Consider the following 27,776-nt stretch of genomic DNA (forward strand, 5'->3'; position numbering starts at 1 on the left):
TTACTGCTCGTATTGCGGCGACTTAACATAGACAGGAGCGGGATCGGTTAAACCATAGTTACGCACTACTTTCGGGTAGTTGGAGGCATATTCCTGCTTGGGATAGCTGGCTGGTTGGTAACCCGAATTCGGAACTACCTGCTTGTGGGCACGGGAGCGTTTTGTGTGAGTTCTAACTGGAGTTTGCTGATAGTAATAGCTGTTGTAGGCATCGATGGCATCGCTAGCATCGTCCAAGGAACGTTCTTCTTCATAGTCGAGATAACGTTGCTTTGGTGGAGGTGGTGGTGGTGGTGGTGGGTAGCCATATGGGGGCAGAAAAGGGTATGGTGGATATGGAGGGTAACCATAAGGTAATGGGTATGGTGAATATGGAGGGTAACCAAATGGTGGAGGTGGTCCATATGGATGGGGCTTATGCCCATGGGATGGTTTTGTTCCACTACCGCTTCCAGAGCTGCTGCCGCTTCCAGAGCTGCTACCGCTTCCAGAGCTACTACCGCTTCCAGAGCTGCTGCCGCTTCCAGAGCTGCTGCCGGATCCGCTACCTGTGCCGCTATTAGGATCAGTTGTCACCAGAATGCAATTCACAGTTGTGGTATCATCGACATCGATACTACTACCACTGCCGCTGCCGCTTCCACTGCCACTGCCGCTTCCACTGCCATGACCATTTCCACTTCCACTGCCATGTCCACTGCCGTGCCCACTACCATGTCCACTGCCGTGCCCACTACCATGTCCACTTCCGCTACCACTGCCACTGCCACTTCCACTTCCACTTCCACTTCCACTGCTGGAATCACTGTTTGGCTCATAGGTGAAAGTTAAAGATTTACCAGCGTCTTTCCCATCGTTTTCATCGTCATCATCCTCATTGACATCCACATTGGTGGCAGAGATGACGCACAACGGATAACCCTTTTTGGTGACCACTTTCTTTGGTGGTTCGGACGAGCCAAATAACGATGGGATGAAACTGCCAGCGGCGAATCCACTCTTAACACCAGCGGCCAGACCCTTGATGCCAGCAATTGGACTGCTTAGAAGGCGGGCCTCAGGGACTTCCTTCTCACCCTGAGTTAGACGGAGCAATTCGTTGTATTCCGCTCGCGTCACCTGATGCAAACGCAACAACTGGGGACGACTTGTGCCTGAGTGGAGACGTTAATAAAGGATAAAGGTGACACAATACGAGAATTACAGTGACTTACCAGCCTTGGCGGCGGCGAAGCTCAGAGCTAGCACTGCCAGAAGTATAAAGATCTTCATTCCGTTCACGAATAAGTTGGCACTGCTTTCGACATTGACTTATATACGTCGATTGACTTTCTTTGTGATCGCTCTCGTCAATTTAATGATTCAAGATCTTCCCCTCTTATGGCATTGTCATTCAAATGGCCAAAATGGCTCAAATGCCGCAAATACAGTTTAATGCTTGGCCATAAGTATCTTGAGAATTTGCATAATTTACATACTGACCCAATTCTTTTGCCGTCCTCTAAGCCAAGCCCAAAAAAAATACTAAACATGGCTATTTTTATGACTGTTTTAAGTCGTTTGCTGGTTCGGTTAATAACATGAATACATTTATGGTTAGATTTGCATGATAAGCGATTCTAATGTACAATCGTCATGGAGAAATGAGTTCGCAAATTATCAACAGATCGTGAGAAAAGGCAAAGCCCGAAAGTGGCTATGATTAATTTTACTACGGAGAAAACATTTCCCCCTCATTTGCATTGTTTGATTGATATCATTCGACATTCCCAAACATCTGCAAATCTATCTAATAATCATTTATCAAATTAACCAAACAGAAGAAGAAACATTTTTGATATTTCGTACAATTATTTATTCATTTATCATAAAACTATTCATTATCATAACCCCAATGATTGTCCCTTTCTACATTGTATATAATTTCGGGTTCAGCGACTACTTCATAGGAAGAGTCGTTATACAGATTATCATCGTCATCGTCATCGTTATCGTTATCATCATCATCGTGATTTTCATTATTAGACGGATCGTAAGGTCTATAAAGACCAAAAGGAAAATTGTAAGGCTGATAAGACTGTGGGGGGTAGGGACCATAGGGACTAGTGAGTTGAGGGTTGTAGAAGCCGTAAGGTGGGAGACCTCCAAATTGTTGTTGGACAAATGGATAAGGATTGTAAATGCCGTACTGCGGTGATGGTGGTGGTGGTGCCGAATATTGAGGGTATTGGTATGGACTGAATTGACGCGATGACAAGTCATTTGATGGTGACTTTGAGTGGGTATTCGTTTTAGAGTGACCGGATTTGTGTTTCTTCTTCTTGGCTAATTTGGGCTTCGGTGGTGCCTCCGTTGTAACTTCTTCCTCTAGTTCTTCTTCCTGCTGTTCTTCCTCTTTCTCTTGTTCATGTTGTTTCTCAGCTGACTGATCTTGGGTCTTCTTTTCGTCTTGTTCTACAACCGGTTGCTGCACCACTTCCATCTTAGCTGGCTCATTTAAGTCTTGTCCAGATGCATATTGCGGTTCTTGCACTTGCGGGGTTGACCAATAGTTGCTAAAATTTGGGCTATATTCTACACTGGGCAGCTCTTGTTCCTGTTCGTGACCATTGTTGAGCACAACAATGCAGTGGATGGGCTCCTCATCAACTTCATCCACGTCATAGGATTTGCCAGAGCTCCGAGCAGAGGTATCTTCTCGGAATTGGCCCTCACCCTCTCTGGTCTTGATCACGCACAAAGGCTGACCATCTATATCCAATTTGGCCTCTTCATCGGCCTTGCTGATTGTAGTGAGACCCACGATACGCAGCAAAGAGTGCCAACCCGAACTGAGGCTCTCGCTAACGGTGGCAAAGCCTCCGCTGATCAGTCGGGCCTCTGATATCACGTTCTTGCCCTCGGTTAGTTTGAGCATTCGTTCATATTGCTTCTCATCGATCCTATAGACACGGACAAGCTGCTCTTGTTTGTTGCTGCCCTGGGGCTGAGGTGCTGTGTTGAATGATATCATGATGAGGGAATTTCGCTTGCATTCTCAATCTAATCGTTTACCCACCTGCCCAGCTAATGCCCAAAAGAAACAGCAGACCCAAATACCTGACCAGGGAGAGTTGCATTGTGATCTAAAAACTCGTGCAAAAATACTAAACTCTGATCACTCATCTCTGGGTTTATTTATACATTCGTCAACGTTATTCAAGAAGCGTCGGTCCATAAAACCAAACGGTAAATGTTTCTTCTACTAAATATGGTTTACAAAAAGGCCAAAACGAATTGCAATCAACGAAACGAAAATAAATAATTTATTTAAATAAATTAAGTTCGGTAAGTTGATACACATTCAGTCAGATTCTGATTCAAGCAAGTCAATGAACGCATTAAAAGGTGCGTTGAACCGGTTCCATACTCGAATATGGACATGGCCAGAGCTCGGGGCAGGGGCAGGTGTTAGGCTTTTGACGACTGATATGAACTATTTGTCTGCTGCTTCTCTCATCAAAGTTGTAAGCGACTGAATTTAAATTTATAATATATAAATTTAAATTTATAAAAGGTAACCCAAAAATCTGAATGGTTATTTTGCTTTAAGACAAATAAATTAACATTAGCGGAATCGTGAAAAATATAATATTGGCTCAGATTCACATAACCATGCCTCATTATAAACACTTCAAGAACGTAACATTCGTTTAGAATTTATGTGTACATATATTTAATGATCATATTTTAAAGAATTAGAGATAAGCAGACCCTTTCTGACCAATTATTCAATTACATACAGTGACCACTCGGCTAACGAAAGTTGTCGTACAAACACATTCTGGTTTCGAAATGAAATTTCTGTATTTGTGGGTATTTTACCCATCATAAACAAATTTTCCTTTCCAAACTTTCTTTCCCATTTCGGTTGTCTCATTCCGCCCAACGCATATTCAGTTCCTTTCTTTTAATAAAAGCTAAACTTGAAATATATTTGGTTTTTTTTTTCAGTTCTTTTATAGTATTCATGTATTTTATGTTATGGTAAAAGTTCAATTTGAAGCATATTTCAGTGTGTTTTGCTTACCTCTATAGGAACAAAGTTGTAAACTTCGGCCTAGACGAAATATTTTCGATTGCTTGGTATTCAAAGCTGGGTGATCCTCGTTATTCTGTTGACAGTTGGACAAGTCTAATAGTTTTGCAATTTTGGCTTGAACTGACAAAAAAGAAGAAGGAAGATCTAAGAAAACGCTTACAGGATTCTTATTAAAAAGCTTTACAAATTTGGTCAGCATCCTGAATTGACTGAGATGGTTTTGGTTGAGTTTGTTGCAGTGGGGATTTATCAATCATTTACCTTGACCATATCGAACGAGCAAAATTCTTCGATCCGCTTTTACTGACCCAGATAAACAATTGAAATTTTTTTAAATTTTCTAAATAATAATTTTATTTCATCATTTCGTGTGATTTTGTGTCTGTGTGAGGGTTTGTTTTTGTATTTGTTTCGTTAAACTTTCCTATATAGATATATATATATGTATATACATATATGCATATATATGTATTTGTAGAATTTATTGTATTTGCTAGATCTGTTTTTGTTGCTGCTGTTGCTTTTAATGATGATATAATAATCATTAGATTTTTCTTACATATAACACTTAATGTGAGACAAATTGAATCATTTTCTTGTCCATTTGTATGCTTCTTGATGTTAGTTTAATAATAGTTAATATATTAGTTTATCGCCTGTCTTTGGTTAATGCAAAAATTCGTTATTATTTACAAGATGTGTTTTACTTTTTCTTTGTAAGACCTTGTCATCGATTGATCGAGATTCTTCGGAGTGGAAAATGTTTACTTAATCGTTTCTTCTATTATCTTTGTCGATGTTTGTGGGTGTACATACATATATGGGTGACTGTATGTACGTCTGCGTGAGTGAGTGTGTATTGTGTGTGCTGTTCCTTGCCCTCTTATTCCGGGCTATGGCCAATTTTGATTCTGTCTTTGCTATTGATTGTGCCACACACAGACTAATATGAATTTCAACATTTTAAATTTTATTTATTTTAGTTGTTTTCTCTGTTTTTTCCACTTTTTTTGGTTTTCCATTGGGGTTGCATCGTATTAAGTTAATTAAAATTACAGCTTTGTCTACTAATGAGTTTATTTACAGTGAGTGCTTGCTCATTTGCCTGGCATTCGTATCAATTACCGATAAGCACAATTATAAATTGCATTTATCAATACACAAATATATATATTTAAATGTATGTATATGTCTATTTGTTGGATATATCTCGATTTCAATTATGTTGTTGTGAGCCAAAAATGCATTCATTATATGTATATACAATTAAAAAACAACTATATAGTTATGTAAGTGTAGGTGGCAAATGGGTCTGGCAGATGAAACAAGATAGAATCAAATTGGGCTGCTTTGACACTGCTAATTTGAGACGAAGGCTTACAGTTAGTACTAAATGTTTACAACTATAACTTAAATGCTCGAATACAATACAAAAATTTGTCTATGCAATGGGTTTTTTGTTTTCGTTTTGTGTGTTTTATGCAACTTTTAGTGTTTGTTCTAAAATCTTCTTGAATGGCTTTTATTTACAGCAATCATTTGGAAAAAAAATCTACGAATTCACAATTCAATTAAACATTGTACAGTTACCTATAGAAGTACATGTACCTATTAATGCATATGCATTTCAATGATTGCCAAAATCGTTTTCTTCATTGGCAGTCACGAGAGATAGAGTCAGAGACAGTGATGTTGAGAGAGATAGAGAAAGAGAAAAGTCGAAAATTATGAAATTTCTCAGTTGTAAATGCAATTGCGAATGCAAATATGCGAATGCGGATGCGGATGTGGAGGAGAGATAAAGGTTTCTGCTTGGTTGGTTGCTTTTGGCTGTTTGTTTGGTTAATGAAGCATATTTATAGCTAGTAAGTCTTATTTTATAATGATAATGGTCTGTGTAAATCTGCATAAATGAAATATTAATATATTATTTTAAATGTGTTTTCTTTTCGTTTGGTTTTGGTATTTCCAGTGTGTGTGCCCTATGCTAAAATGTTTTCCACTAAGTGTATGCATTTCAGAAATTTTCACATTCAAGTTATACACCACAAACCATAACTGAACATCTCCATCATCGTCTCATCTGCATGATCAACATCACCAACTTCAATATCGCCTTCATCTTTGTCTTCGCCATCATCGTCATCGCCATCACCTTGGGTGAGTTTGACATTTCTGTATGTTCTCGTTTCTCTTTATGATTGCTTCCTTCATCTCATGCATTCAACTGCCACAAGGCGTTCTCTTAGTGTTGTTGTTGCTGCTGTAGATGTTGCCGCAGTTTTTCTTGCATTTGGACATTGCTGAAGTGAAGTGGGCTCAATGCACCTCGCCGACATTCTCCTGGTTTCACTTGCTGTTGCTCCTACTGCTGCTGTTGCTGCTGCTGAAGCTCTTTCTGCTCCATAGCTCGTCGTCCCTCCACTCACATTGACAAACCAGTGCTGCAGGCAGCAGGAGACAATGCTTAGCAACATGCAACAGATGCCGCAGTAGAAACTGTTGCTATTGCTGCTTGAGTTGTGCTGCATGGCCGCCGGGTGTTCGCCTGTTAGAAACCAGAAAGCAGAAAGCGAGCAAATCAGCAATGCATTGTTACTTCATTGGTTGTTAATGAGCATGGAGAACATGCTTTATTTACTACATGTTTCACACACACCCACACACACCCACACACACAGACACACGTCTTTCCATACCCATTCATATCCTATCGAGCTGATAACAATGATCAGATTTGCCTTAAAGCCAAGTGCCCGAAAATTTCTTTTTGACCTATTGTTGTCCGTCTTTATTGTTATCTAAAATTGGGCTCTCTGAGATATAGTTTCTCTTGCACTCCACCAAATGGCGGAAGACTCCAAAGGATATATCTTATTGCTAATTGTGTAAAAGTGTCTTTATGGTTTTTACTTTATCTCCAATAACAAGTAGCTATATAAATTGTTATCTGTTTCTGCAAAGAGCCTCAAAAACTTTCTGGATAACTAGCTGGTTGTACTTGTGAATATGTATGCATGGGAATACATATTACTTAAGGACACAATTGCATAAAGTGAGAACTGAGAACAGCTCAGAGTGCAATGCAATTATGGGCACTGCCACGCCCAGTTGTGCACTTGCACATTACAAATTGCAAATGCGCCGTTGCTAACAGGCAACTTCCCGTCATAAACATGCAAAACTGTCAGCCAACACACACACACTCACACTCACACACTACACACTCCCTTCCATCCGGGAATCCCTCCATCACACTATTTTTCAACCGTTACTTACCAATAATTACGTGCACATAGACGCTCGAGGTTTTTGCCACCGTCGGCACACAGGTGTAGTTGCCAGTATCGCCGGGCATGGCATGCCTGATTTTTAATCTGTGGAGTAGACGGACGAGAAGGCAGAGGAAGTGAATGCGAATGGCAGTGGAAATGTCTGTACATATATGGGTTCCTTTTTTTCGGCGGGAACAAGTTCGAGATGGGAGGGGCGAAAAAGGGAAAAACATTCAAAAACTTTTCCTACTTTATGACTTTCACTCAATCTCCCAATCTCTTTCTCCCTTACGTTTTCTGTATGTCCTTTCACTTCGCTAGCAGCAGCATCCTCAACATTTTATGTTCGTCTGTGTCGTTAGTTAACTACAACCATATATAAATGGACTGGCTGATTATCAGGTAGATGAACTGATGTACACAGTTGGACTAATTAAAAGACACATTCGCCTGAACAACTATCCATGAAAATGGATTAAGCAATGGAAAAGTGAAAGTTAATAGCTTGGTTCACTTCTAAAAAACTTTCTCTAGAAACTTTGCACCCCACAGTGTCATTTGCCAGTCGTATTGAGTTAGTTAGTTAATCATTCTACATGCTAATGGCTATTTTCAATTGACTGGTTATAAATTTGTTATTGTTATTCAGTTTTATAATTCAAATAGAAGTTAGCCGTCGATGGGTTAAAGATGCTGATTTGAAGACCCTTTTCTGGAATGCTACGCCCATGTGTTGACTGACTGGTTGGCTCGGGCCTTAATTAAGTGAGGCGGAATTTTAATGCAAAATAATACAAATACTTGACATTAACATGTTTGTGAGTTTCCGTCTGGTGTAATTTTTCTGGGGCATACCTTGAAGTCAGTCCATCGGACCAATCATCCTCGACGCGAATGCGTGCCATGGCGCTGTCAATTTCGTTCTCATTCTTCACATCGAGCATTTCGGTGCCTGGAATGCGAATGTAGATATGCGGGGTCACATCAGGGGTGAATGTAACAAATTAAATTGTTTAAATGAGACTGAAAAATTCTATGGCTTGCGCATTGAAGTTCATTACGCATACGCACCTTTGTACCAGAATATGTTGCCCAACTCGTGGGGTCCTTGCATAATTTTACACGTTAGGTTAATGTCGCTGCCAGTTTTTACCATCAGATCGCTGGGCCCAAAGATTTCCGCTTTGAGTTCTGCAAAAAAAAAAACAAAAAACGTAAAGTAAGGAAAGAATAATAATAATACAAAAGAGAAGAGAACAAAAAGTCACTTAAGTTGGTTTTTCCTCCTCTTTTCTTGTTTTTTTTTTTTTTTTTGTGACAACGATAATAATATTGTTAATGATAACGTCCAAGTGTGTTAGGGGGGGGCAACTGAGACCTGGGGACCGGGTGAGTGAGCTTTACTTTATTACACAGACGCGTGTCTCTATTATGCTGGGCGATAAGCTTTTGTTATGCCATATAGAGAGAAGAACGGAGTCCCTCTGCCCACTTCACTCGTCCTCTTGCCACCTGCACTTAAAGCGTGTATTTCTGTTGAAGTTTGCTTTTTTTCTCCTTTTGGTACTTCTGTTTTTGGCTTTTCATTGACGTTGCTTTCCCCACTCTCAATGGAATTGTATATGTGTGTGTTTGTGTGTGTGTGTGTGAAAATGAATTTGCTACTTTTCATTTTCAGCTCTCAAATCAAAATGTCAACGATTGAAGTGGCTTTTGTTGTTGCCATGTGTCAATGGATTTCACTTCGAAAATCGCCTTGGACAGCTGCGAAATGCGATTCGATGTTAAATGCTAAATGTTTATGACTGCTGACAGTCGCCTTAATGGAATATGTCTAGCACTTATAAAATATACTTTCCTGTTTTCGTTTTTCTTTTTGCCGCCTCATTGCCACTAATACCACACCAATGTGGCACACTCCCGCCACATATACAACAAAGTTTGCTCTACTTTCACTCTTGCCGAGGAATACCTCAACTCGTAAACTGGCAACTCGGCGTCGCGGCAACGCAGCAACTCTGCAACTTGCCGCATGTAGATCAATTTTACAACTTTGCTTTGTGCGAAAGAAGGAATGGAAAAAAAAACACAACTTTCGCCGCTCTAAACAACCGCAAAGCCAGCGGAAATAAATTGCACTAAAACTGGAACTGAAAAAAAAGTAAACTAAACGGTGGGTAGAAAGGAGTCTGCAACTAGAACGGGATACTTTCACATATTCCTTCTTTTTTGCCGCAGGACTAGGACAGTTTACCATTCAATCGCACAGAAAGAAAAAAAACCAAAAATCATTTGGCAAAATATGTGATGTGAAAAGGTATTGCATACTTTTAGGCCCGCTGATTTGCATGAGCCTTACAACCGCGAACAGAAACCCTTGGCAAACCAAGGGGGTTGGAAGCCAAGAGGAGTTAGGTACTCTATATGTATATATACTTAACATTAAAGACCCTTCAACCTGTGCCATTAAATCAGGTTGGAGTCTCCCACCCCCACCAAAATGGGGTAAGAGAAAGAATACCGAAAATGTTAATCTAAATGAAATGCCAAGTGAAAATAGTGATAGAAAAAAGAAGAAAAACCAAACCCCAAAAGGAATTCAAACATGCTGGAGACCTAGGCGATTATCTAGGTTGTTTTATAGACCCGCACAGTCAAGCCTTCGCCTTCTCCTTCTCCATTTCTCCCACTTTCACAAAAAAAAAGAAAAACAGTCGGAGTCAGAGTCAGAGTCGTAGACAGAAGAGAAAGCGCTGAATGTTGGTGTTGCTCTTGCTGTTTGTTGTTGTAGCTGGCAAAACAATTGTGGCAGTGGCAAGCTAACCGTCTATGACTTTTGGCCGCACAATCCAACTCCAAAACCCAGAAACCAAACCAAACCAAACCATCAGCAAACAATATGGGGGAGAGACAGAGAGAGGGAGATAGGTGAAAGGAAGGCAAAATGGCAGAAAAATTATTGCCACACGTGCAGCTGACAACGCGACTGTTCGCTCCCACGTATGTACATACATACATAGGTACATATATGAAGGAGAATGGGGCATGAATTCTCACCTTACCAAAGAGCTGTGGCCTGTTTGCTGGAAGTGTTCAGGGGGGAGCCCGCATTTTTAGCATCGGGGAATACATAAATGCGACTGGAAAATTTCCTTTGGGCTGACATAGTGTGAAATTGCTTATTTAACAATAATTAGATTAAGTGTTGGAGGCAATTTATAAATGACAGCATGAAGGGTAGTGTTGGGAAGGGGAGGCGAGGTGGGATTGGGTCGACAAACCTCATGTATATTTGAAGTTTTCATTTAGATTTGGCCACTATGTTGACCCAGGTTGGCCATGAAGTATGTAGACGAAGAAGAGCAAATTTGGGATCTCTGGCCACATGCCAAACGATAACTGGCAACTTTTACATCCCCCCTCAAGCTCTACCTCATTTTCTCTCAGCTTTTTGGCCAGGACAAACAAAGGTCTGACTACTGACTAAGACTTGTTTGCACAGACACACACACACACACACACACATACACGGAGAAAACTCACTCAGGCTGTTGGAAAATTTTTGTGCAACCAAAGCAAAATGAAAGAAAAGTATGGGAAAGGGTCGAAAATATACTCTTGGAAGGTAGAAACATGAAAATGCATTTTCATTTTTCTTGATTTCGCGCATAAAATGCGCATAAGCCTATATGCCCATAAACATTTGGGGCAATGAACTTTTCTACAAAAACATGGCATACTTTTCCATCCCCCTCCCCCACTTTGTACTCCTCTTCCTCAACGCTCCTTGGCTTCGCCTGGTTATGTGCTCTTCTTTTTCTTTTTTTGTTGGCCCATTGCAACTTTGCTGTAGCCATATCCTTTGCTGGCTGTAAAAATTTATTACCCCTCGCCAATGCTGATGTATGTTTGCACACATGTAACAACACGAAAGAGACGGAGACAATGGAGGATGGGTATTTATTGCCTGGAAAACAATTTAATATGTTCTATATACATGTGTATGTAGGTACACACATACATGTGGGGGTAAAAGGGAAAAAAATCGCTTAAAGTTTCACTGGCTCTTTAAAAACATCGTCGACATAATTAATCTTCAGAAGCGAGCGAAATTTCGGGCTATCACGAGAGGTCAAATTGCTGTGAATTAATTGACAAATCAAATAAATAAATTCAATTTGTAAAAGTCAGCCACATTGCCCCGAAAACACACAATTGATGAAGTATTTGTGTTTGCCCCACTCTCTCTCTCCTCCTCTCTCTTCGTTGGCGGAAAATTCTCATTTGGCTGTCAAAAATCTCGTTCCAATGCCAGAAACCTCATCAAGGCCTAGTCCAACATCCCCACCCACCGACTGTAGGCCGCTCAATTTCATTCCTCATCTTAGGCCTGGGACCTGGACAATTTTCTTTTGTTGTGATTATTATTATTATTAATAATTTGGCATTGCTGCAGAGACATTAATCATTTGCTTCTCTCGACTTCTGCTCTTCTCCTTCTCCTATTTTTCTATCCCTCCTGTTCGCTGTTCCTCCTCCTCCTCCTCATCCACCACTTCTGGCCCATTTCTTTTGTCATATTCTTGTAATTTATCAATACGAACGCTTGAAGAGCAATTTTTTGGCCTAGAATGTAATTTGGATGCGAAATGAAGGAAATTGTGGTAAAACATTTTATTGTCGTGCCAGCATTTTTTTTTCCGCCATTTTGAATACCCTAGAAAAGGATACATCTCGATATACAAACTGTTTGCCATTTTGAAGAAAAGTTAGTCTATGAATTTTGTAAGATTAGAAACTAATAATTTACAGTATTATTTAGGTATTTAACAAAATCTGCTGATGATAGAACTCATTTTTCTGGAATTAGCTCAGATTGACTTTAAGCACTGTATTTGATCCAAATTTAAAGAAGATTGTAAATCAATATGAATTACAATTTCTACCCAGTTGTCGTTTCTGAGTCGTTCGCACCGTTTCCGTTTCCGTTTTCAAAACATTTTTGCCCCAGATTCGCCCACTACTTATGACAGCTTACAGGGAATGAATGAATAAGAGTAATGAAAAAAGGAATTGAAAACGAGAATAGGTTTGTTCTTCTTTTATTTAGAAGGTAATTACTTAATGCCAAATAGATTAATTAAAATTTTATATTCCTCGCCTGATTTACCAGATTTCTATACTTATCAAAATTCATATCTTTCTCTCTAACTCGATTAACATTACATCTGCTGATCTGCAAGTTTCTTTTTTCATGAATCTATCAAAATTCTATAGGTAGACAAGTTAATATAAAGGCTTATGCATCAATAAAACTTGCTTTTAAGGCGGTTTAGAAATGTAATGCTTCTCTTATGGGGCGGAAGTAAAGTAGGATAAAGAAAGAAAGTTCTTGAAAAGCAGACAGCAGAAAATGTACTTTACTTTTTGATTACATTATAATCTGATGGAAGAAATATATATCTACTTTACCCAGTCAACTACTTTACTCTTCAACTACTCTTTCACCTAGATCTTTATCTGTATCTCGTAGCCAGAGTCTAGTTAGATGATCGTAGAAATGACAATAAGGTAGTCAATCTGATGGATAAGCTGTCATAGAGAAAGAGAATTGAACAATCTTCCAAGTGACGTGTCAATTGCCCTTTCAGGTTTAGTAAAACTATAATATATAGAAAGCCCAAATACTACATATGATCTGTCAATATCATACGAAATAATGATTGATTAATCACCTTATTTTGTTAAGTAGAAGTTGTCATCAATCTAAGTTAAGTGCTCTATCTGATTAAGAACATACATAGATCGAAAATGAATAAACTGGAGGGCCTTTCAGACCTAGCAGGGGGGCAATGCAAGGGTATTTAGGACTCAACTTGCGGAAACTAGCTCCGGCAATCAGTCTTATAATACAATATATAACAATCAAGTGGATATGTACATATGTACATATAATGCTTATAATGTTTATGCATTTAAATTAATTCTCTCTTTGTGCAGATTTTAATGTCATTCCATTTTTTGTATCCGCTGTATCCGTCGGATTGTCGGCCGCAGTTCGCTGATTTCTTTGAAACATTTTGTTGATTTTGTGCTCTGCATACTTATACTTTTTCATAATATATATAATAAGTTAAATAAACTTTTCCGCACGTTCAATTTCCACGATGCAAATTGGGTCAACGGAAAAACCGACAACTACAAACTGGCTTCCCACTCGTTACTCCGTTGAATGCAAATCGTTTAAGTTTTAAGCTGCCTAAAGTGTTGGGTAATTTGGGCTCTTAATAAGCATAATAATATGCATTTCGGTTTTTGTTTTAAACCGCAGTGCGAATGGGAGCACTAAGATGCAATTTGCTCGCTGGTAAGGAGGCGGATTATGTTTTCAGACAAAAGACCTCGTATGATAATGAATCGAATCCATCTCATCTCAGTGCAATTCGCATTTCCATCTCCGAATGTCACAGTCTCCCACCTTGAAACACGTCAATGGAATCTAGAAACCCATTAAAATTATTTCAAAAATCGAAATGAATTTAATGTAACAATCAAACATTTCTTCTTCATCAGTATTTAATATTACTTGTAAAAAGAATTAAATTTTAATCCACCTCAAATATTCACCAGGAAAATTAAATATGAAGAGCCAAATTAATTACACAAACAATACATATTGAGAGTAAATCAGTCAATCAATCATTTCAATCTATGATGGGAATATTTTAAGCCGAACTTAAATACGGAAATTAAATTTTAAAATACAATACAGAAATTCAAATTAAAGATACTCATATTAAACAAAAAATTATTCGTTACCCACAATCCTTTCCATTATCCCCGACAGAACTAGCTTTCAGTATTGCTGCATCGGAGGGGAAATGCTACCAACATTGGGGTTTGAAGTAAAGTAAAGCTTTAAAGTTTAAACGAGTGTAATTTAATTTCTTAAGGGAATTTTCGTACTGTTTTTTATTCGTTTTTCTTCTTTGGGTTATCTACAATGAAATTCCCCACCAAGTTTAGTCTTTATAAAGCGTTTTGGGATCATGAATTCGCGTTCTACCTAGTGGATGTAACGTTCTAACTAGACGAATTGCATAAGGTCTTTTCTTTTGAAGGCCACAGTGAATGTTGATCTACAGGAGATAATCGAGATTTTTTAAATTACGGGGCGAAAGGGGGCGTGGAAAAACCTTATGTCACATTCACTTTACAGGTGAGTGGTATAAATAGCTGTTGGTTAAAAAAGTCTTCTTGTGCCATACCCAGGGATTCGATTTTGTTTATGGCCATTGATTGATTTTTAAAATCGAATCTCTTATCGAAGCCAGATGATCATACAGCTTCGTGTCTCTCTTTCTCTCTGTCGCTCCTTCTTAGTCTTTGAAGATGATTGTTTAGCAAATGGTAGCAATTTGTTGAGCTGCTTTCTTGAATACGTCTACCCTTTAGATGGGTTCATTGTTATGTGTTGTGAGAAAGAGCAGAAAACATAATGTGCAACACGAAATGCTTACAAATTGAACGTCTCTTCGAATTTTTAGAGCTGGGGAAATTATTTGCGCTTGATTGCATGCAATTTGCTGGCTGCTAATGTCAACAAAGCGGCAGGCAGGCAGAGGCAACAACAAATCCTGGCGGCAGGACATCAGCACCGCCAGTCGCGTTGCTTTATGGAGCCCAAAATGAGCAATCTACTCGGTTGGCAACTTCATCTGCGACGCGGAGCCAAAGCTGCGCATTCAAATTGCTGTCAATTTCAGTTTTTTTTTTCTTCCTTCGCATCTTTGCTAGATCCTACGCATTCCTCGCATTCTCTGGTCCCTCAGTTGCAGCAGCCACTTATTCAACTCTATGGATAGTACCTCTACCTGAACGTACTGTGTGTCTCCTTTTTCCTTGTTGTGTCTTTGTTGCCGCCTAAGCAATTTAAATTTATTTTTAAACATTTCCCCCCGCCCTTCGTCATCCGCATCTTTTAGTTAACTACGAAGCGCTCTCGCTTGATTACATTCGCCCGGGTAAACACAATTTTTTCATTTGACATTAACATCACCTTTTTTCGCTCCAGTCTGCACTGGGCTGGCCTGGCCTGGCCTGGCCTGGCTGTCTCCTTTCAGTGAGATGCCACACATAATTTCATTTACAATTTGCTCACTTTATCAGCATATTTGATAATTTTGTCTTGTATTCAAAATTAAATCGAGGCCAGGCGACAACTTGTTCCCCCAGTTCGGCTATCTATGCGTACATAGTTTAGCACCTAGTTGAGGGAAGGGCTCGGTGGACTCCTCTTCCTTTCCTTCTTCTCACTTCCGTCGAGTTGTGTACATAAACTTGGTAATTTAAGCAATTGGAGCGGCTGCTGGTTGCATTAAAATGTCGAAAATATTGTGCAAAATACAGGGGGGAAAGCCTGGCGTAGAGTGGGAGGGGAATTTATGTTTATGATGCTTTGGTCATCTTGGCGCTGTTTTGTCTCGCTCGACAACGCGACTTCGCACTGAAGTGTAAAAGAATTTTCACTGGCGTTGGAGAAAATAAATAAGTAAAACGGAAAAACAAATTTATGGAATTTTTAGTGCAATGTTTTTTTCAGTCTTTTCTTCCTTTTTTTTTTATTTTTTCTTTTTTGTTTATTTGCATAAGCGCATAAAAAATGCTGGCACCAACAACAAATGTGTTTGCAGAGACAACATAGACACGGCACAGTGGGTCAAAGCTATCAAAGCACGACGAAATTATAATTAATGCGGTACAGTAGAAACTGAAGCTTCTTTAGGAGTGAAGACTTACATGGCAATATGATTTGGAACTTAAAACCTGCCAATTGAGGCAAGGCATAATGCTATCCTAATAAAGGATAATGGTTTTTTAAACAAAGTTAGAGGATATCTCTAAGGTTTTAGTATTAAATTATTACAAGGTAAGAGTAATTACACCTTTTATAATTCTATAATTTATTAGCAATTTCAAACTGTCAGCTCACATCTTCGACGTTCCTCAACTCCTAACTCTCTTTGTGTTCTTGACATTCTATCTCTCTTTCTTTCAATCAATCATGCCGTTTCATCTATGTGAATTATTTTGAAAATGAGGCGCGAAATCAAGTTAGTTATTCATTCCACAACTTTAGACAAGACAATTAAAATATGCGGCTTGCTTACTTTAATCTCATCCAATCTTTGTTGAAACAGACTAGACATTAGGGCTTTATATGGATTTAATCATTTTAGTTTCGCTGGCTAAGGATATTTTTCGATTATTCAGAAGCCTTTTACTTACTTCCAATCTTTAAAGGATTTTTTTCTGGTAAACGATTTTTTGTGGTTGAATTTCGGGTTCAATAGTCTTGTTACAACTGGCAATTGAAATCAATTTTTCGTTAAATAACAAATAGCTCTCATACCACTGTGTGGTCTGACCTGCTGTTTGCTGTTTCCGCGTGAGTGGCATGTCGAATATTTTATATGCACATTTCTTTTTGGGCATTCAAATGAGTAGGGGGAAAGAGAGCATAGTGAGAGAGTGTGAGAGAGAGGGTGGAAGAGAAAGAAGGGCACACACCGCCTACCTACACACATACATATGTATGTATGTATATAGATAGAACATTGAATAAGAGGGTGGTAGCGGCTTGAAGGCGTATGGGCGTATGAGCGTGACCGTTTTGGCAGTCATTTGCATTTCCGCAAATGTAATATTTATGACTCTTATGTGTGTCTGCCTGTGTAAGTACGTATGTGTGTGTGTGTCAGTCTCAACTGACATGTTGGCTTGTCAGTCTGTCATAGCGTAGCATTTCTTGTTGTTGTTTTAGTAAAAACTTATTCTCTAACCTCTTTCTGTGTAGTCATATTAAAACATTCATAACGCACTCACTCAGGGCTGACCAAAGCATTTTATTCAAAACTCTCTTTTACCCATGTGACCCAGGGAGAGCACACACATGCACATACCCAAACACACACACACACACACACACACATGGATGCATGCATGGTGTGTGTTTGTATAGAAGGCAAGGCTATGGGAAATCAGAAATCAAATAAGCTCATTGAAAGCATTCTTCCGCACCAAAAGATTTTACCCAAAATGCATTTTGGGGCTAATGCGAATTCTGATAATAAAAATGCAACAACGGAACGAAAACGGGAATGAAAATGAAAATTCATTAAAAAATAAATGTATGTTCGGTGGGTGGGGGAGAAGTGGGGGAATGTATCTTTTACTTGACCCTTCCCGCCCCATTCCCCAACAAAATGTTTCAGCTTAATATCAAACTAAACTTGTACTTTAATTACACAACACAAAACTAGTTAAGAACTGGAGACTTTTGTGCGAAGTTTAAGCAACAGCCAATTTGATATGCTCGTCGTGGCTCAGCAGCAGGCCAATTTGCACATAATCGAATTTGAAATTTTATAATCACACTAGACGGCAGAAAGCAGCAAATGCTTCTAGCCAAGCACAAAAGCCGCTCAGTGGGTGTTTAAACTTGGCTAATGGCAAAGATGCTGCTGCTGCGACAGAACGTGGCACACGTAATAGAGCCAAAGGACGGCAAACAAGCAAGGGGAAGTGAGGGTGAAGCAAAGTCTGTGTATATGGGATAAATAACATGCATAGTGTATGACATCCTTAAGCTCATGAAAGCTGCATGTTCTTGAAATGCGAAGCATTTCCCCTTCCCTGTCTCTCTCTCTCTCTCTCTATGTTTCTCTCAGTCTCTCTCTCTATTTCATGCACATGTGTAGTTTGGGCTTAGACCAATTTCAAGAGCATAACACATAAAAGTAATCACTTCAGTGGTTTGTGACCAATTTTCGGCAATGGCATTGCCCAGGGAAACTGCGACTATATGTGTGGCCATATAACTTTTTAAGATTTCGTCCAATTTGAAAGTATTCTCAGATGAGTAGAATTTTTCTTTGGCCTTTACGATAATGAGCACAAGTTTGTGCCCGAAATGTGTAGCATACCTAACAGGGCACTATGGAGGCTTTGAATTTCAACGCTGACCAACACTTTTTTTTTTGAGAATTTGTTGTTTAAAAGTTTTATTAGAATTCATTAATTTCGTTTGTCTGGGAGCGACGAACAAAATGTTTAATTATCGAGCTGACAACTTTTTATTCCGAGGGACAATGGAAAAACATTTTTAATGTCTATGTCTTTCTATGTTATTTATAGCAGGTTTTAATTAATTCTCATTCTATGCCATGGGTACTCACCTACAACATTGAAGGTGTACGACAGGGACATCTTTGGTTCCGTGTTGATTTGGCACTCATAGACACCCGAATCTCGTGGTTGTGGATATTTGATTTGCAGTGTCCAATTGGCTGATCCGTCGGGTCGTATAACCTGCAGGGAAGACACAGACGCCCCTCAATTACGTTATTCACGGCTGCTAAGCCGGCAAATCAAACCGCTTAGCTTACCTGAAAACGCTGATCGGATGTGTAGGTTGTGCCGCCAGCTGTAAGTATATGCAGATCACGTTTGCGTATCCAAGAGACCTGCAAGCACGAGAGAAGTGTAGGATGTTTTATACATATATGTATTTGGGCAATGTCTGAAGACTTGAAACAAAAAATTACAAATTTCCGCACTTAAAACTTTTTTCTATACACACATAAATTCAACTGAGTTAACGTATTTTGTCTTCTTTCCCCCACTTGAAGCAGCAGTGTCGAGGAAAAACAAAGCGTAAAGTTTTCTTTTCTTTTCAATGCTCCTTGTCGTTTGGTTTTTTTTTTGGTTTTCTCTTGTTGTTGTTGTTTAATCTTTAGAATTTTGCCGTTTTTGTTTTGGCATTTAATCAAGAAACAAAAAAGTGAAAGAAAAACGTACAAATGTGAAGGCCACCAAAAAAAAAAAAAAAAAAAAAGAAAACAAGTTGAGAGGGCAAAAAGGGTTGCGTGTTCGACACGTGAACTAAGCAACAAAGCAGCGGAAAGGAGGGGAAATGGAGGACAACAAAGGCTTATTGTCTATATCGATGCTTGGCCCTGTACCTCTCTATTCACCACCTAAACAATTGGAAAGTCTTTAAGCCAGCCAGCCAGCCAGACAGACAGACAGAAGGACAGCAACAGCGATGACTAGTTGAAAGGCCAGTTGAGTTTTGTCAAATTTGCTGCCTCAGCGGAATTTCGAATTGTTTCAAATAGCCTTCTTCTTCCATTTGTCCTTCATTTCAGCAATCCAGAATTCACAATCCTCAATCCCTTTGCCAATATCCAGACAGCTCTAGCTAAGCTTTGACGCCATTTTTTCTTCGTTTTTGTGTTGGCCTTTATTTGCAACATTTTATATTGCTTGAATTACATTTTCATTTGATTGCCTTTGACTTTGCCATTGCCATTGCCTTTGCCATTGCCAATGCCTTTGCCTTTTGCCTGGCCTTAGCCAGGAAATCTTCTGGGAATGTGCCATTAACCATGATTTTCTGTCTTTTTCTCCTTGGACTGTGATTTCTTTGGGACTGCTGACTTTTGTGCCTGGCCTTTTCATTTCTCTTCTTTTTTTCTATTTTTGTTTTTGTTGTTTTGTTTTGGCACATTGTTTCCAATTTATTTAATGACCTTAGTTTTGTTTGGACTTCTTGTTGTTGCTCTTATTGCGATACTCAATTTTAATTACAATACAAAAAGTTTTGTGTCTCCTTTTTGCCCCTTTTTGGATTTTGAATTACAACATTCAATAGTTAATTTACGCCTGTCGACCATTCTTAATAATAAATTCAGGCCGAGAACTATTGGCCATCTAATAAATTCATTTCGATTTCGAGCAACAAAAAATACATAAGAATACATAGAACACCAACAACAATGGGTAAATAAAAACGGTCACGTAACACGTAAACATAAAAATCATTCGCTTGTAAAAGTTTTACGCTCTCGTTTTTATGTCCATCATAGAAGATTCTCCCCTCTGCTCTGTCTCTGTCTCTGCCAAAGTGAGAAAATGTAAATTAAACGTTTCCCATACTGCAAAACCCAACACAATAAATTGGTGGGGCCAGACAATTGGAAGGGGGCGGTGGTGGAGTAGTGTGGAAAGGTTAAAAGGCAACAAAATGAAAGCCGTTCGTAAAACTCTCAAACAACATTTTCAACTGAGCAGCTTAATTCTGGTCAGTATTAGATGTTGCTTGGTCGGCCGGCTTTCAGTGCGTATGAGCAATATGAGGTAATAAGGAATAAGAAACTAACTGCAAGTATCGTAAAACCTAACAATAAGCCAACAGTTTTCGTATATTAAAGTAGGCAACGTCTATTGAATACCCTGCAGGCTTAATCCAGTGATGTGCAGCACTGAAATAAGTATATAAGTATATTACTAACTAACTACCTCTGTGTTTGTTAGTTCGTCAGACTGTTATTCATTATTGATATTATTGTAACTTTTAACCTTTTGCTACTCTTTAACACTTTTTAAAAGGAAAACAATCTTTGCTTACAAATAAATTAAGTGCAACAAAACTTTCTACTAACTTTAAAACTTTCTAGACTCCACGCAAAATATCCTTTGCGAATACCTGGCAATTATTTGAATGGTCTCATTTTATTTTCTTTAATTTATGGGTTAAAACCGAAACATTCCATCCCATCTAATGAAGCTAACATTAGCCACAATTTAAATGATTTGCTTTATCTTTTTGTTAGATGACAATTTCATTTATCACAAAAGATTCACAGAAAATGATTTGTTTGATTTCCTGGAAATTCTTGCAATGAGATGGGATAAATTTCTTTTGTTAATTTGGTCATCTTTGATCTGTTTTTATCAATTGATTCTTTAACTTTTATCATTCTGACATTTTGAAGAAAAGTAAGTTTAAATTTCTAATATCTTAAGCTCAGTTTTTGCGGCTTCATCTGACTTTTCTATCATACTACTAGAGGGTATTAAAATGGATGTTGAAACATTCGATGGGGAGGGGAAATGGAATCGGTCGTATACTTAATTTATGAGTAAGTATGGCCCGAAAAATACGAAAGAGTTTTGCAGTTTACAACTCAACAAGCTCAACACTTTAATATTTAATTTCGCAAACTAAAAAGCAAAAGTGAAAAGTTTTACAACTTCGCTGCAAACAATTTCACAGAGAAGTGTGCAGAGCAACGGTGAATACGGTGTTAAACCCAAACAAAACCCTTCGCACCGGCCAACTCAAGGATTTGTCCAGGTAGCCGAGGCAGCTAAAGAGAACGACCAGCGACCATGTCAAGTCCCTAGCCTGAGAATAAAGTTTTCGCACTGTGCTTTGGGTATAATTTAGGTAATGTCTTTAGGTTTAAATAAATACCACAAGCATAGTTTTATATTATTTAACACTTTGTGTTGGTTGCAAAAACTTTCGCTGGAAAAGCTTCAGTTTTCCCCATTTTCATCCACTCTTTTTTCACTTCCATCTCACTCTTACTTTTATTTTTCGCCATTTTTTGTTTTGTCATTTTACAACACTACCAAAATGAGGCAAGTTTCAACTGGGCAAGGGGTGTCCCCTTACCCGCCTATATATGTATAAGTATATATATCAGTGTGAATACGTGTGTGTGTGTGAAAACTTGGCGAAAATACATTAAAAACTTTGCTGACGCATTTTCTGCGTCTCTAACCAAGAGTCTTTTGGTAAGGAAACTTGAGAGCCTGAAACAGTTGCAGTTTTGCTATTAGTTAGTTGTTGTTTTCTTTACCTCTTCTCTCACCAGCTTCTCCCTTTCTCTTTTCTTTTCTTCTCCACAAGTACTTTTTCTCTGTCTGGCTCTTTCTTTGGCAGTGGCTTTGTTTAGTCCGAGGTCCTTTCGCAAATGGGTGTGAAAAATTTCATCAAGGAAAAGTTACTCGCTTCCAACCAAAAAAGGTCATGGGGTGGGGAAGATTTGACCCCCTTTTTCGACAAATTATAATTACCAGAGAGCTAACCTAATGAACTTAATACACATTAAATTGCCCTTTCATCGATCTATATTAAGACTCCAAGCATAAAGCGCAATTATCACTCAATACGAAAGAGGAAAAACTGGGTATAAAAATGAAGATTTAAACGGCAACTTCTGCAAGTATTTTGTAAACAAAGTTGTAAACAGATTTTTCCCTCTTCTCTTTTTTTTGTTATTTTTTTTTTCTTTTTGTTTGTGTGAATGTTTCAAAAACAGCAACAACAAACGTGGAATTAAAAAGGGTTCGCTGCCTAAAACTTTTCTTTTCTCCTCTTTTTTTTTACTGGTTTTTCTGGGCTGTGTTTAGGCTGTTGTTACATGGCTAAATTGCTCATACTCGTGTTTTGGCGGCGGCACTCGGCACTGCGTAATAAATCAACAGTGAACGGACAATCCTGTGAAGTCAAGTTGAACAAGCGGATTCAAGAGAAGCTTCCGGCGCTCAACGAAATGCAAAAAAAAAAAAAAAACCAGAGAGGACCATCTGAATTTGACTAAGCCGTAGTTTCTATACCCTTGCTGGTTCATCAGTTTATCATTGAGCATCAAGTGCTAGCCCTTATCTTTTGGATAATAGATTCATTTGGTATGCAAAATCCATTAATGCATTTTTTGAATTGTTCAAGTTTGAAAGCATACTTTTGGGGTCAGCTTTTATCTCATCTCAAATGCAACTAAGGATCGTCCGTTTTCCAAGGTCATTGTTCGTAGCCAACTTGTAAACATGCATTTAAGTGTTTGGCAATGCATTCATCTTTGTGTTGTAGAGTTACAAACTAAACGGAGATACTCTTATTGCAAGGGTACGCCGAAAATGGAGAAGAGAAAAAACATTTGAGAATGAAAATACAAAAGGCAGACCGTCGGTTCGCAGGCAGTTGATATGGTAATGGCACCCGCAGCAAACTCTGGCTAACGAACTAACAACGCGGGCATAAATTACACCAGGATGCCAAAACTTTGGCCACCTACCCTATAAAGTCCTTTGGCATGAAAGCCCCATCGTAATGGAAGCCAAGTGGCGGCAAAGTTATTTGCCGTAACTGTTACACTTTCAATTTAGAGTTTATGGTGATGGAGCAGAGCAGGGAACGACAAGGACGGAGGCACTGCAGCCTAGATACCAACACACACACAAATAAAGGGTATGAGGTGGAGTGTCCGTGTGTGCGAGTGTATTTGTATGGCAACTGACAACTCGCGGTTCCACTCTGTCGATTACAATTTACGTTTAACAACCACAAGCTGCTCTTTTTTTTGATTCTCCCTACAAACACAATGGGGTTACACCCAATGTCTGTGTTTCATAGCTGCTGCTAGCCCGGGCCGAGTCTAGAGATCCATATGTACGTATTTTGCATATAGTCGTTCAGTGTGATGGACACCAGCTATCTACCCGACAATAATCCACTGAACACAAAGTAGGGGTGTACCAATATTACAGACTCCCAGAAATTTTACATCCATTCTCAATTAAACTTCCACTTTATGCCCCTCGAACAAGTGGACCACTTTGCTTCCCAATCTCTGACTGGCGTTTGCATTTAAGTTTCCTTTAATAATGATGATTCTGAGGATTCATTTAACTAATTGATTAGTTGGTTGATGATGGATACTTTGTATTCAATATATCAAAAGTATACACTTTGGGTCCATACCCAAAACATTTCTAAAATTTGCACCCAAATGTGTGCTAGTTGAAGAACTTTTCGTTTTTTAATTTTAAGGAGCTATTCTAATCTATTGGAGCTAACACATTATTTATTTGTAATGTTTGCAAACAAATCTGTCAAAAACTTCTTTGATTATCTTTAGGATACTTTTGGGTTTCTGTTTTTCAACCTCAGATTTTACAACATCCATCATGATGGACAAAAGCCAAGTGTGTTTTCAGATTCAGCCCTCAAATTAAGCCCATCATGATGTCAGTTAAATATTAATTTTAATTTTGAAGAATTTCAACTTCTTTGACTAAGGCAATCTCATTATTATTAGTATAATTGACTTTGGCATTGTTGGCCTTAGGAAAATGATCTACACGATGGGGTCAAATCAATGTGAATGACTAAATTAGCAATAAGTTAAAACAATAAGCTGTTTTTAATTAATAAAGGTCTTTAAGGTCTATAAGTAAGTACAAATATTGCTTATTGCTAAAGATAGTTTCTCTCTAAATAAAAAAAAAGTATTTCAAATATTGCTAAAAATTTCAGGGGGAATGAAAAAACTTCCTCGATGTGTCAGAATCATCTTAAACCGCTGCGGAGACGAAGTGTACTTTGAATTTTCAAACAAAACTTTTATTTTAGCCTCATTATAACATAAAAAACGAAACGCCTAAAATATTTAAATATGATTTAAAATTTCTTGTGTTTAGTGAATTGCTTAAGACTTAAACCGATTGACCGTCTTAGGGATTACTGATTAAATCAATTCGTGGCACCGTTCAGTTCACGTGCGGAAATGGAGTGTGAGAATTGCGGTTAGTTCACCTCAATCAATCGCATTGAATGCGTAACTCGTTTGTTTACTGTATCTTCCTCCCATTCTCCACACGGCATACATATAATTGCGTAGATGATTCGGGCAATACTATTGACCACAAGCCAATAGCCGAGACAACATTACAAATGGAACTCGATGAACTCGTGTCGTCAAGCAGTGCCGATGCCATGCCACCAGGCATCATTATTGTCGAGACCTGCATCAATTCGAAGGAGCTGCAATTGCCCATTGCAGCAACAGCAACAGCAACAGCAATTGATAAGGACAAAGATGTTGCAAGTGTTGCAACTGTAACAGAGATGACCGAACAGCAGCAGCCAGCATGCTCCATTTGCTTGGGCCTAAAGCCAAATGTGCAATTTCAAATACTACAACACGATGACGAGAGGTACGAGCATCCTCTGGCCAGCACTGAGGCGGCTTTGGCGGCGGCAACATGTTCCGCTTATGCCACATCCAAGTCAACAACAACAACAGCAACAACAACCACAAAGGATTCAATTTCCACTTTGCGCTATTGTGTTGACGGGACCACACAGTGTAATAACCTTAACCTGGAATATGAGTCGCCTGCCTCTAGTGATTCAACGCCATCGATTGGTTCTCTTGTCTGTCGCATTTGCCACAACGCCGATAATCCAGAACAGTGAGTAAAACGCTAATAAATCGTTTTAGAAAATCAACACAACTGATAGACTAGGTCATATCGTAACCAATGAAATTTAATAGGACAGTAATTTAAGGAGGAAATCAAATTAAAATTTTGGTATTAAGTAAGAATGAACAATTTTCCCCTGCACATGCACCGCTTGAACATCTTGGGAATTATAGGCATTTGGTTAGAAACGAAAACAGGTGCTGATTGAATGTTTTGGCTTTAATAAACGAGTGAACTAGCTGTTAGTAAGAGTGCTTAAACCTATGTACCTAGCATATGAGTTTTTAATAGCCCCCTCAAGTGACCCTTGAAGCAATAATTCCATTTTTATTGGTAACATTGGGCTTTAATTGCACATGAGAATAATTGATATAGGAACTGTCTGTGGCTCGCTGAGGGCATCTGAATCCTCTGCGCCAAGTTCTCTAGTATGTCGGGCATACCCGATTTCATTTAAATTTACTTGCGGTTACAGGGTATACAATGTCCCATTGAATTACGCTCGAACAGTGGCAAATTGTGCGTGAAATTAATTGCATGGAATTAAAATTGAATGCGTTTAACTGAGAACATTTATTTAAATTATTAATATTAACATGTCATGACACCGCCAAAGACCGTTTTGGTGTCCTGTGTTCCCGCACACGCACACGCACACACACAAGCACATACGCACACAAAAGTCCTCCCACTCCTTCAGGCATTTGTCTTTTGTTTTTCATTTCATTTCGCTTCGTTTGTTTGTCTATTCTCAACTCATCGTTGAGTTTTGTTTTTCCGTTTCTTTTGTTGTTTTTCAGGCTTGTGTCGCCCTGTTTGTGCAAAGGATCGCTGACTTATGTTCATGTGCACTGCCTGGAGCGTTGGATTAGCACCTCGCGTTGTACCACCTGTGAGCTGTGCCAGTTTAAGTACAACACGGAGCAAACATTGCGGTAAGTGTCGAAAAGACAAAGAGCAACAACAGATCAAAGAATGGAAAAGTTTTAATCAGCCAACGTTGCTTGGATGGCGGATGGTTGCATGGAGTTCCTCTTGGCCCTCTCACTTAATTGTTGCCTTATTGTTTTAACCCTCTCCTTCACTCTCCATCTCTTACGCATAGCTACTCGTGCCTACACTCCTTGCGTCTGTGGTATTCCCGTGCCATGAGCCGACGAGCCTTGCAAGAGGATTGCCAGATGTTCTCACTACTGACTCTAGTGGCCTTTGGCATTATTGGCACTTTGCTGGTAGGCATTCAATATTATTCATTGCACACTCAATCTTGGGGCCTCAGTAAACTGTGGACCAAGTCGTGGATGTTGTTTTTTCTGTTTATGACGGTGAGCATGAGAGTCCTTCAATCTTCATTCGTTTATCTTTGCTTTCATTAATAATTCGCCTTCCAGATTACAGTTTACTTTGTCAATGTTTATATACTAATCAAATCCCAATTAACGCCCTGGTATCGGTAAGTGCGGATCAATAAGAGATTATTCTGAATCCTGTCTAACGTGTGGTTGTCTTTCAGCTGGTGGCAATCTGCAAGGGATATCAAACTGATTCTCGAAAATCGACGACCTTTTCCAAATCCCAGTCGTTTGCAGAGACTAACCCCGGAAACTAATTCCATTTCTGCCTCCATGTTCACACATCATGATCAGCAGGAAATTACTGCAACAGTCGAAAGTGATAGAGAAAGGCCAACTCCAGTTCCAGCTTCGGTTACTCCAGTTGAAATTCCTGCGCCAGTTACAATTCACCGCAAGGCACTACAAATTAGCCAGAACAGTGAAGATGAGACAGCGGAGGAAAAGATCAGTCAGATGTGGGGCACTCGAATGGATAACGCTGACCTGGCTGCTGTGGTAATCGCCACAGTGGAATCAATAGCTGACGCAAGTGCCAGAGAAAGTGACAGGAAATCAGAGCAACAGCGACAACAGCAGCAGCAGCAGGACACCAATCAATAAGGCCGCCATTTATTACTAAGCACTAACCCACTTCTTTCACTCCTTCACCTCCGCCTCCGCTTCCACCTCCACCTCCACCCATTTGATGGGTTCTCGTCGGACCATTCTGGCCAAGTGTAATTAAGGCTCAAGGGCAAGGATTTTTGCTAGTCGGCTTTTGTTGGTTGTTTGCGTGTGTCATTTGTTTAATGTAGTTTCAATGCTTTTAATGAACTTTCCTTTCCATGAAGATGAAGCAGCTTGAATTAAATGGGCAAACTTGAGCTTAAGCTGGTGCCTGCACTTTGTGTAGTTCCTGCCCCCGTCCCCTTCTCCTTTATCCTAGAACACTTCCTGTTTCCTGTG

The 27,776-nt window shown here is 39.1% G+C and overlaps 4 protein-coding genes across 4 annotated transcripts in view; 1 reads left to right on the forward strand and 3 right to left on the reverse strand.

Moving 5' to 3' along the window:
• On the reverse strand, window positions 1–1,272 carry LOC137575453 (uncharacterized). Its single transcript, XM_068288034.1, has 2 exons — window positions 1,215–1,272; window positions 1–1,154 (listed from the first exon to the last, which is right to left on the reverse strand). Exons 1-2 carry the CDS (start codon window positions 1,270–1,272, stop codon window positions 1–3), a joined length of 1,212 nt encoding a protein of 403 aa, XP_068144135.1.
• A 601-nt stretch (window positions 1,273–1,873) lies between these two features.
• Window positions 1,874–3,119, reverse strand: LOC137575454 (uncharacterized). The gene is made up of 2 exons (XM_068288035.1): window positions 3,059–3,119; window positions 1,874–2,994 (listed from the first exon to the last, which is right to left on the reverse strand). Exons 1-2 carry the CDS (start codon window positions 3,117–3,119, stop codon window positions 1,874–1,876), a joined length of 1,182 nt encoding a protein of 393 aa, XP_068144136.1.
• Window positions 3,120–4,407: 1,288 nt separating this feature from the next.
• Window positions 4,408–27,776, reverse strand: part of dpr1 (defective proboscis extension response 1) — a 69,741-nt gene continuing 46,372 nt past the window's right edge. Inside the window, exons 3-8 of the mRNA XM_068287804.1 lie at window positions 18,804–18,881; window positions 18,594–18,726; window positions 8,428–8,547; window positions 8,212–8,308; window positions 7,361–7,458; window positions 4,408–6,629 (exon numbers count right to left, since the gene is read on the reverse strand). Of these exons, the coding sequence (XP_068143905.1) occupies window positions 6,292–6,629; window positions 7,361–7,458; window positions 8,212–8,308; window positions 8,428–8,547; window positions 18,594–18,726; window positions 18,804–18,881 (864 nt within the window). The 3' untranslated portion in view covers window positions 4,408–6,291. The remainder of the gene's footprint in view (window positions 6,630–7,360; window positions 7,459–8,211; window positions 8,309–8,427; window positions 8,548–18,593; window positions 18,727–18,803; window positions 18,882–27,776) is intronic.
• On the forward strand, window positions 24,593–27,660 carry LOC137575319 (uncharacterized). Its single transcript, XM_068287833.1, has 6 exons — window positions 24,593–24,795; window positions 24,891–25,464; window positions 26,277–26,411; window positions 26,582–26,801; window positions 26,868–26,929; window positions 26,990–27,660. Exons 1-6 carry the CDS (start codon window positions 24,777–24,779, stop codon window positions 27,429–27,431), a joined length of 1,452 nt encoding a protein of 483 aa, XP_068143934.1. The 5' UTR covers window positions 24,593–24,776; the 3' UTR covers window positions 27,432–27,660.

The sequence above is a fragment of the Drosophila tropicalis genome, unplaced genomic scaffold, assembly GCF_018151085.1.
Source record: "Drosophila tropicalis isolate 14030-0801.00 unplaced genomic scaffold, ASM1815108v1 contig_573, whole genome shotgun sequence".
NCBI classification, from domain to species: Eukaryota; Metazoa; Arthropoda; class Insecta; order Diptera; family Drosophilidae; genus Drosophila; species Drosophila tropicalis.

What these genes read in the sequence shown, in the direction of transcription:
- LOC137575319 (XM_068287833.1), top strand. An exon ending in AACGCCGATAATCCAGAACA is followed by an intron (nt 25,465 to 26,276) that starts GTGAGTAAAACG and finishes GTTGTTTTTCAG; the next exon opens with GCTTGTGTCGCCCTGTTTGT. An exon ending in TGTTTTTTCTGTTTATGACG is followed by an intron (nt 26,802 to 26,867) that starts GTGAGCATGAGA and finishes TTCGCCTTCCAG; the next exon opens with ATTACAGTTTACTTTGTCAA.
- LOC137575454 (XM_068288035.1), bottom strand. Translation starts at nt 3,119, where the DNA reads ATGCAACTCTCCCTGGTCAGGTATTTGGGTCTGCTGTTTCTTTTGGGC. An exon ending in TTTGGGCATTAGCTGGGCAG is followed by an intron (nt 2,995 to 3,058) that starts GTGGGTAAACGA and finishes CATTCAACACAG; the next exon opens with CACCTCAGCCCCAGGGCAGC.
- LOC137575453 (XM_068288034.1), bottom strand. Translation starts at nt 1,272, where the DNA reads ATGAAGATCTTTATACTTCTGGCAGTGCTAGCTCTGAGCTTCGCCGCC. An exon ending in CTTCGCCGCCGCCAAGGCTG is followed by an intron (nt 1,155 to 1,214) that starts GTAAGTCACTGT and finishes GTCTCCACTCAG; the next exon opens with GCACAAGTCGTCCCCAGTTG.